The sequence below is a fragment of the Rhincodon typus genome, chromosome 4, assembly GCF_021869965.1.
Source record: "Rhincodon typus isolate 14 chromosome 4, sRhiTyp1.1, whole genome shotgun sequence".
Taxonomy (NCBI): domain Eukaryota; kingdom Metazoa; phylum Chordata; class Chondrichthyes; order Orectolobiformes; family Rhincodontidae; genus Rhincodon; species Rhincodon typus.
In genome coordinates this window covers 119,376,193-119,386,949 of record NC_063335.1, presented here as the reverse complement: position 1 = coordinate 119,386,949, position 10,757 = coordinate 119,376,193, and the positions used below count along the sequence as shown (strand labels likewise).

The 10,757-nt window shown below is 42.2% G+C and overlaps 1 protein-coding gene across 1 annotated transcript in view; it reads left to right on the top strand.

The window, feature by feature from the left end:
* The window catches only part of ttr (transthyretin (prealbumin, amyloidosis type I)), a 15,949-nt gene extending 10,715 nt beyond the window's left edge, over positions 1-5,234 (top strand). The window contains exon 4 of the mRNA XM_020510087.2: positions 5,121-5,234. Coding sequence (XP_020365676.2) covers positions 5,121-5,234 — 114 coding nt within the window. The remainder of the gene's footprint in view (positions 1-5,120) is intronic.
* Positions 5,235-10,757: the final 5,523 nt, after the last annotated feature.

Below are 10,757 nucleotides of genomic sequence, written 5' to 3'. Positions count from 1 at the left end.
GCCTGCTGTGTTCATCCAGCTCTACACCTTGTTATCTCTATATATAATACATTGACAGGTTTTCATTTTACAGAAGGTGCTCACTGTAAAAGTTTACAGCTTTGAGTTTTGTTTCATTTTAATGGTGCAAATGTTAACGTTTATGGAGACTGGTACAAACGTCCGTGGCAAAGCAGGATTTGTAAGCATGTAGCTTGCTACACCAACCCCAATTTATAGCATTTCACTTTATTCATGTTATGACATGAGGACTTAGTAACAATTCTTGTGCTAAAGACAAAATGTGTTCTCTCTCACTTCATCTGTGGGAAGCTATTTCTGTAATTGAATTTTCCATTCACCTAATAGAGCATGGTATATCCAATATGTCATCTTCAGCCTTATGAGGAAAGGTTGAACAGGCTAGACCTGTATTCACTGGAGTTCAGAATCCTGAGAGATCTTGACAGGGTGGGTGTGGAGATGATGTTTCCTTTTGTGGGAGGGTCTAAAACTAGCAGTTATTTTCAAAATAAGAGATCGTCCATTTAAGACATGATGAGTGAGATTTCATCTCACAGCTGCTGGTGAAACTTTGGAACTCTCTTCCTCAAAATCAGCGGAAGCAGAGTCTTTGAGTATTTTTACGACAGAGATAGATAGATTCTTGATAAGAAAGGGGATGAGGGTATTGTTGGTGAAAGGTTATCTGGCACATTGTACCATCAAGTCAGCCATGATCTAGGTGAATGGTGGATCAGGTTTGAGGGGCTGAATGACCTACTCCTACTCCTTTTTCATAGATCATACAATCCCTACAGTGTGGAAGCAGGCTGTTTGGCCCAACAAGTCCACATCACCCCTCTGAAGAGCATCCCACCCAGACCCATTCCCCTACCCCTGATTTCCCCATGTCTAACCCACCTAGCCTAAACATCCCTGGGCACTATGGGCAATTTAGCATGGCCAATCCACCTACCCTGCACATCTTTGGATTGTGGGAGGAAACCGGAGCACCTGGAGGAAACCCACACAGATACAGGGAAAATGTGCAAACAGCACACAGATAGTCGCCCAAGGCTGGAATTGAACCCGAGTCCCTGGTGCTATGAGGCAGCAGTACTAAACACTGAGCCACCGTGCTGCCCCATTTGTATGTAAGTTCTTGTATTTTTGTATGTAAGTTCTTTTCCCAGAGTAAGGGAGTCCAAAACTAGAGGGCATATGTTTAAACTGGGAGGGGAAAGATTTAAAAGGGACGTAAGGGGTTATCTTTTTTTACGCAGAGGGTGGTGCGTGTATAGAACAAATTTCCAGAGGATGTAGTGGAGGCTGGTACAATTACAACATTTAAAAAGCATCTGGATGGGTATATGAATAGGAAGGGTTCGGAGGAATATGGGCCAAAAGCTGGCAAATGGGACTAGATTAATTTAAAATATCTGGTCGGCATGGATGAATTGTACCGAAGGGTCTGTTTCTGTGCTGTACATCTGTGATTCTATGTATAGGTTCCCATCAAATATTACAGGACTTTTAATAGTATTACTTTTTAAGAGTTTATAGAGAGTTTTGTGTTAGGCCAGTGACTTATAAAGGTTTTATATAACTTCCTTGGTTTTTACTTGACTTCCCTTTTGATAAAACCAATGATTGCATATGCTTTTATAAAAGTTTTTTTAGGTTATTACGTGAATGCCCAGTTGTCCCTGTTCCTGCACCCACTTTCAAAGTCTGGAATATTGTTCGTATTGCCTGGTTCCAAGCAAAATATTTCACTCTGTAGTACTCTGCATTACTTTTCATTTGCTAAGGCTGTGCCCTTTACACCAACCTGTCTATGACCTCCTCAAAGCTGTTTGTGTCCTCTTCATTATTTAATAGTTTTGATATTTATTTTTTCCCAGTTGGCAAACTTTGAAATAAGGTGTGGACAGCCAGGCCTAGATCATTAATACATTTCAACAGGGCAGGGTCATGAGTGTCCATTCCCACTGCAGTCTGCAGGCCAGAAGTTCTAATCTCCTCTTTCAAGTGCACATTGGCAGCATTAATATTCAATCATATTTCTTGCTAACAGGTCTATACAGCTTTGTCAAAGACCTTTTGAAGAACAATTTACACAATAATGCAGTCTCAATCATCAGCCTTTGCAGCACGCTCCAGTCTGCCTCTTAGAGTGGATTACTTTGTAGGACTTTGCAATGAGCATCAACATTCTCTTGATGTCTGTGCCAATATTTGTCTCTCGATCAACATCACAGGAGTGGGGGGGTTTAAGTAAAATCTAAATCATTTATCTCTTTGCTGTTTGTTGGACCTTGCTCTGTGCAGATTGCCTGCCATGTTTGCCTACATTTCAGCTGTGATAATGTTTCAAAAGTGCTCTATTGGCAGTAAGGTACTTCAGGAGAATCTGAGGACATGAAAGTGGCTCTGGCTTGATGCTTTTTCCAACCCAGGCATCATGTTCTTCTCTGATATATTTTGACAGAAGCAGTTGGAACAGTAGTGGAGTGGTAATGATCATTCTGCTCCTATGATGCTGCTTGGCCTGCTGTGTTCATCCAGCTCTGCACCTTGTTGTCTCGGATTCTCCAGCATCTGCAGTTCCCACTATCTCTCATTCTTCAAATGTGTCCACTTTGTACATTACAAGAAGATGCGCTTGTAGTGGTCATGTCCCTGCATTAATTATTTGGAAGAACAAGCTTGAGGCTAGCAGCATTTGAATTCAGGAATTGAAAGCCAGTTCCAGCAACAGTGACTATGAAACTATCATTGGTTGTCTTATGAATCTAGTTGGTTCACTAATGTCTTTGCCTGACTCTGGATCAGCAGTAGCGTAATTGACTCTCACCTGCTCTCTGAAACGATCGAGCAAGCAACTCCGCTCGAGGGCAATCTGAGACAGTTAACTGTTGGCTGGGCGCATCTCATAAAAGAATATTTTTTAAAGACATGATTGTGACCTGTCATGACTACCACTTGGATGGCAACAAAATTGGGATTTTCGTGTTGTCGTTGTTGATGCCTATGAGAATTTCGGCAAAAACGTAGTAAAAAGGAGCAGGAGTAGGCCATTCAGCCCATCAACACCCCTCTGCCATTCAGTATGATCATTTATCTCAGTCCCTTGTTCCCATTTCTACCCAACTCCTTTGATCCCTTTAGCCTAAGAACTATATCGAACTCCTTCTTGAAAACATTCAATATTTTCACCTTAACCACTTTCTGTGGCAGAAAATTCTATATGTTCACCACTCTCTGGGTGAAGACATTTCTCCTCATCTCAGTCCTGAATGGCCTACCCCATATCTTTGGACTGTGACCCCTGGTTAGGGATTCCCCAGTCATTGGGAACATCCTTCTTGTGTTTACCCTGTTAGGATTTCATAGAAACTTATAAAATTCTATTCTATTAAACCCTGGAACTTCCTCCCCAAGGGCATTGTGGGTGAATGTACAACACGTGGACCGCAGTATTCAAGAAGGGAGCTCATCACCACCACCTCAAGGGCAAGGATGACACAGACTCCCTACAGTGTGGAAGGAGGCCATTCAGCCCTTAGAAATAGCACTGATGCTCCAAAGAGCATCCTAGCCAGGCCCTGCACCCTACAGACACACACACACACACACACACACACACCCCTTATCCCCATAACCCCATATTCCCCATGGCTAGTCTGTCTAGCCTACATATCCCTGGACACTATGGGCAATTTAGCATGGCCAATCCACCTAACCTGCACATCTTTGGATTGTGGGAAGAAACCCACGCAGACACGGGGACAATGTGCAAACTCCACACAGACAGTCGCCCGAGGGTGGAATGGGACCTGGGAACCTGGCGCTGTGAGACAACAGAGCTAACCACTGAGCCGCCATGTTGCCCCAAATATTCTGGGTTCTCGGGCTTGAATCCCACTTTGGGATGTGCTGACCTGGTCTTGTAGCCACGGTATTTATGTGGCAAGTCCAGTTCAGTTTTAGGTCAACAGTAACCTCCAGGATGTTGATTGTAGGGCATTCAGTGATGATTGTACCATTGAATGTCAAGGATGGTAGTTTTTAATTCTGTCTTGTTTATGATGGTCTTGCCTGGCATTTGTATGGTATGAATGTTACCTGATATTTTTTAGCGCAAGCCTGGATATTTTTACAGATCTTGTCGCATTTGACCATAGAGTCATACAGCGCAGAAAAGGCCATTTGGCCCATCGAGTCTGACTGCTTCAGCATTTGAGGAGTCGTGAATGCTGAACATGGTGCAGTCATCAGCAAACGTCCCTACTTCCGGCGTTTTAGAAGAATGAGAGGTGATCTTTTCGAAATGTGAAGGTTTTAAGGGGAGTTGACAGGGTGGTTGTTGAAAGAGTGTTTCCCTTTGTGGGAAAGACTAAAAATAGAGGACGCAGTTTTAAAATTTGGGATTTAAGATAGGGTTTGATATCAAGCTTCACTGGGATAGTGTTTTTAGGCTGACACAGTGGAGGGCGGCACGGTGGCTCGGTGGTTAGCACTGCTGCCTTGCAACACCAGGGACCCGGGTTCGATTCCACCCTCGGGTAACTGTCTGTGTGGAGTTTACACATTCTCCCTGTGTCTGCGTGGGTTTCCTCTCACAGTCCAAACATGTGTACATTAGGTGGATTGACCATGCTAAAATGCCCCATAGTGTACAGGGATGTGCAGGCTAGGTGAGTTAACCATGGGAAATGCAGGGGTGACAAGGATAGGGTGGGTCTGTGTGGGATGCTTTTCAGGGAGTCAGTGTGGACCCGATGGACTGAATGGCCTGCTTCCACACTGTAGGGATTCTATGTTTCTTCAGGATTATATGATAAAAATCAAGCCTCATTACTCCCACCGTTCTCACAAAAATGCTGTCAGAGTACATTAATTCCCCAATTTACCTGTCAGATAGACTCCGATTAAAAGAAAGATGGAGCGGGTGCAGCTACAAGCTGTCAACATATTACACTACTCATTAAAACTCTAACCCCCTTCTAAAACCCCTATGCACACACATACAGACACTCAAAGATAAACCTTGGCGTTGTGAAAGAAAAAGTACTGGAGAAGTAGTTACTCGTGCCAATCTTCAAAATTCAATGGATTTTTCCTTTTGTTTCCAGGTCCTTTGGTTCTCTGACCCTTTTCCTTGGGTTCTTACTTCTTCACAGGAGGCACCGAGTGACTGGTTCACAAACTGTGAAGTCTCAGAGTTCTTGGTTGTAAGCAACAGCTAACAGTAAGTCAAATCAAGGCAAAATACAGTGGATGCTGGAAATCTGAAACTGATACTGCCTGGCAGCATCTGTGGTCAGAGAAATAGAGTTAACGTTTCGAATCTGGTATGAGTCTTCTAAACTTTAGAAGTCAAAACACACGGAGGGAGATAGAAAGCAATGACGGTGAACAAGACAAAAGATTAAAACAGAAATCCTGTTGGAGAGGAGAACAGAACTTCTTCAAGTTGGGCATACCTGGAAGAGAAGAAATAAGAACAGTTATGAAGAAGAGTCATGCCAGACCCAAAAAGTTAACTCTTTCTCTTTTGACGGATGCTGCCAATCCTGTTGAGTTTCTTCAGCATTCTCAGTGTTTGCCAACAGCAACTAGTGATTTGATTTATTGTTGTCACAAGTACCTAGGTACAGTGAAAAGTTTTGTTTTCTGTGCAATACGGGCAGATCATACCATACCAAGATCATAGGTTGATAGAACAGAGCGAGGAATGCAAAGTTACGGCTGCATAGAAGATGCACAAAAAGCAAGATCAACGTTAGATTTGAAATTTGAGGGGTAGAAGGGAGAAAATAAACTGGCTTTCTTCGACTTCAGGTATCTTACCGGAGAGAGTGTCATACTATCTTCCCTGCAGCAGACTGAAGGCTTCTGCCAGTATCGTTCACACCCACAAGCTGCTCAGCTACCTAGGAGCCACTCAGATAGTTGGCATCCGCAACTGAACAAAACTTCACAAACCCATCAGTAATCAGTTTCCAGCCAATCTCACACACAGCCTGGTGCTGACCCATCTGTAGCCCACCCCTGCTGCTTTAAAAAAAAGTGTCAATGCAATTTCACAACGTTTTCATTTTAGTAATTTGAGATTTGAAAATTTAGCAATCCCTTCCTCAGAAATTTAGTTTTGAAACAGTCCTTTACTTATTTCAGTCCACAGTCAAAAATACAGAAAAATTAAAAAGTACCGTCCTTACATAGAGAAGGAATTCCAGTCTCTCAGAGAGTCATGAGTCTATGGAACTCTCTTTCACGGAGAGTGGTCAGAGCAGGATCATTGAATATTTTTAAGGTAGGAGTAGACAGGGTCCTGACTAATAAGGGAGTCAAAATTTAACAAGGGATATGTGGGAAAATCGATTGTGGCTACAACCAGATCAACTGTGATCTGATTGAATGGCAGAGCAAGCATTAAGGGACTGAATGGCCTATTGATTTTGTATGATTAAAACAAATCCATGTAACTTATTCTTAAACTTTGTAAAGTTTGTCAGACTTTGAAACCTTATCTTTGTCCTGTTAAGAGATGCTGACTGTTGGGTTTGAATTGCTAACTGGTTACTATGTTGCTTCAAATATGAAGTGGAAAAAAACAGATTGAGTAAGTGAGATGTTCTCTGATTAAGATGACCCTGTTTGAAATTGCTGTCTTTATTTTTCACAGAGCATGGAATTAAGTTAAAGTGACCAATAGATAAGGTACACAGGACTTTAACCCAGACAGGAGTTCTGTCGTTCTTCAAAACAGACTGTAGCAAGCTACACCATAACACAGACACTGTTACACAGTGAACTCATTGAAGGCATAGGAAGAAGAATTGACTTGTCAGGCATTCTCTCACACCACATTCCAAACTCATGATTACTACCACATAAAAGGACAAGGGCAGCAGATACATGTGAACACCATCCCCTGCAAGGTGCCTTCCAAGCCACTCACCATCCTGACTTAGAAATATATATATCGACTGCAGCAGTTCAAGAAGGCAGCTCACCACCACCTTCTCAAAGGCAACTAGGGACAGGCAATAAATGCTGCCCAGCCAGCGATGCCCACATCCGTTAAATCAATAAAAAAAAACAAAGGTTTGTGATTATTTGGAATTCTCTACTCCAACAGGTTGTGTGTGCTTTCTCGTTAAATAGATCTACAGCTGGTATTGACAGATTTTTAGCCTCTCAGGGAATCATAGGATATCGTTTTTTTCCTTCATTCATGGGATGTATATCCAGGAGGATCCAGGTATGTGTTATATCAATCACAAAATGTTAGCACACAGATGCAGCAAGTACTCAGGGAAGTAAATGAAACGTTGGCTTTTATTGCAAACTAAATGGAGAATTTTTCTGCTTATTAATTCATAATATGTGGACATTGCTGGCCAGGCCAGCAATTATTGCCTGTCCTTAGTTGCTCCTTGAGAAGGAATTCGTGAGCCACCTTCTTGAACCACTGCAATCCATGTGCTGTAGGTAGACCATAATGTTCTTAGGGAGGGAATTCCAGGATTTTGACCCAGTGACACTGGAGGAGGAGCAATATATTTTCAAGTCAGGATACTGAGTGCCTTAGAGGGGAACTTGGGGGTGGTAATGATTCCATGTATATACTCATTTGGCCCTGCCTCATTTACTGTTGTTTTTGCTTAAAAGTGACAATTTAAATTTAATTAGCAAACCTGGAATTGAAAGCTCATCTTAGCAACTGTGCTGTGAAAGCCACTATTGATTGTTGTAAACAATCTCTTTCACTCATATTCTTCAAGGAAGAAAATCTGCCATTCTTAACTGGTTTGGCCCACATGTAAGTCCAGAAAAAAGAAAGAGGGAAAAGATAAGCAATGAGGGTAAACTATGAAGCAATATGAAAATGGGCAGTAAGAGCTTCTTTAAATATATGAAAGGAAATAGAATGGCCAAAGTGAACATAGGCCCCTTAGTGAATGGTGCAGGGGAAATAATAGTGGGGAACCAGGAAATGGCAGAGGAGTTAGATAAATGCTTTATATCAGTCTTCACGATGGAAGAAACTAATAATATTCTAAAGTTAGTAAATTATCAAGGGGAAAAAGGTGGAGAGGGAATAATTACAGCAACTATCACTAGAGATAGTAAATGCACCGGTAGTAATCTTCAAGGAATTCACTGTATTCAATTCTGGTCTCCCTGCTATAGGAAGGATTTGTGAAACTTGAAAGGGTTCAGAAAAAATTTACAAGGATGTTGCCAGGGTTGGAGGGTTTGTGCTATAGGGACAGGCTGAGTAAGCTGGGGCTATTTTCCCTGGAGCGTTGGAGGCTGAGAGGTGACCTTATAGAGGTTTATAAAATCGTGAGGGGCAATAGGTGGGGTGAATAGCCAAGGTCTTTTTCTGCAGGGTAGGGGAGTCCAAAACTAGAGATGAGAGGGACAAGATTTAAAAAAGACCTGAGGTGTAACTTTTTCATGCAGAGGGTGGTGCGTGTACAGAGAAAGTGGTGGAGGCTGGTACGATTACAACATATAAAAGTCATCTGGATGGGGACATGAATAGGAAGGGCTCAGAGAGCGGTGGGCCAAATGCCGGCAAATGGGACTAGATTAATTTAGGATATCTGGTTGGCATGGATGAGTTGGACCGAAGAGTCTGTTTCCATGCCGTATATCTCTATGACTCTATGAATCCTTGGATTCTGGAAAAGTCGCAGAGGATTGAAAAATAGCCAAAGTAACACCTTTATTTTTTTAAAAAGACAAAAAGCAGGTAACTATAGGCGAGTTATCTTAATGTCTGTTACTGGAAAACTGTTTGAGTCTATTATAAGCGATGTAATTACCAGCGCGTTTAGAAATACATAATACATAAATGTGACTCAGCACCGATCCCTGTGGCACTCCACTAGTTAGAGATTGCACATTAGGCCACTTAATAAGATCAGAGCCCATGGTTGTTGGGAGGTAGTACATTAACATGGTTAGAGGATTGGCTTACTAATAGAAGACAAAGTGTTGGAATAAGGAGGGGTGCATTTTCAGGATGGCAATCTCTAACTAGTGGAGTGCCACAGGGATCGGTGCTGAGTCACATTTATTTACAATATAATGGATAAGAAAAGTGAATAGCTAAGTTTGTGAATGACACAAAAATAGGTGGGAAACCAAGCAGTGAGGATAACTTTATAAGTCTGTGAAGTGATACAGGCAGTTCATGTAAGAGTACAAAAACTAGGTGGATGGAATATAATGTGGAGAAATGTGAGGTTCTGCACTTTGGCAATACAAATACAGGAGCTGAATATTATTTAAATGGTGAAGGACAGAAAGCTGCAACACAGAGGGATTTGTGAAATCTTGTGCATGAATCACAAAAGGCTAACATCGAGGTTCGGTGTGTAATAAGGCAGGCAACTGGAAAGTTGGCCTTTATTTCAAAGGGAGTGAAATATAAATAGGAGTAATTTTGCTATCAGTTCAGCCATGGTCTCAGTGAAAGGCAGAGCAGACTTGATGGGCCAAATAGCCCACTCCTATTTCTGTGGTCTTTTGTAGATGGACATAGTTAGGTTGAATTGAGTGAGCAAAAATCCAAAAGATGGAGTATTGTGTGAAAATGGGACATTGTTGACTTTAGCAGAAACAATGAAAAAACAGAGTATTAACTAAATGTTTGAAGGGCTGAATGGTCTACTTATGCATCTATTTGTATGTTCATTAATAGTATTAGGAGATATGTGGAACATCACAACCTGCAAATTCCCCTCCAAGCCACTCACCATCCTGACTAGAACCATATCACCGTTCCTTCAGTGTTGCTGGGTCAAAATCCTGGAATTCCCTCCCTAAGGGCATTGTGGGTCAACCTACAGCACATGGACTGCAGCGGTTTAAGAAGGCAGCTCACTACCACCTTCTCAAGGGGCAACTAGGGACGGACAATAAATGCTGGGCCCAGCCAGCAACACCCACATCCCCTGAATGAATGAATACCAACTTGTGGATGAGACCACAACCAGAAGTATTATTATAATTAGTAATAACTGAGGAGAAAGTACTGCTCCTGGAGAGTGTTGGTCATGCACAACCTCACTATCGTTAGGAGTAGTTGACGTGAATGGGGGAAGTTAGATGAACTCACGAGGAAGAGAGGTGCGATGAAGAGAGGTAGGAGGAAGCTCATGTTGAGGGGAAGCAGAAGATGGGCCGATGGATGTTTCTGTGCTGGTGGGACTGTCATATTAAAATATATATGAGTAATGACTCGCTGATGGTATGCTGATGACTCGTAGATAGTAGACACTGTGAACTGTGAGCAGGATGTAAAGAGGCTTCACCTAATTTAGACGAGTTGAATAAGTGGGCAAATGCATGGCAGATACAGTATAATGCTGATAAATGTGAAATCGTCCACTTTGGTAGGAAAAGCAGAACGACAAGAGTATTATTTAAGTGCTGACAGATTGAGAAAGATTGACGTACAAAGGGACCCAGGCATCCTTGTACAGCAGTCAGGAAAGCAAATGGCATTTGGCCTTCACTGCAAGAGGATTGGTGTACAGATGTAAGGATGTCTTACTTCAGCGATACAGGGCTGTGATAAGACCACAACCCTAGAATTGTATGCAGTTTTAGTCCCTTTTCCTAAGAAAGGTTATACTAGCCATGGAACAAAAACAAAATTGCTGGAAAAGCTCAGCAGGTCTGGCAGCATCTGTGGAGGAGAAAACAGTTAACGTTTCGGGTCCAGTGACCCTTCCTCAGAACTCAGT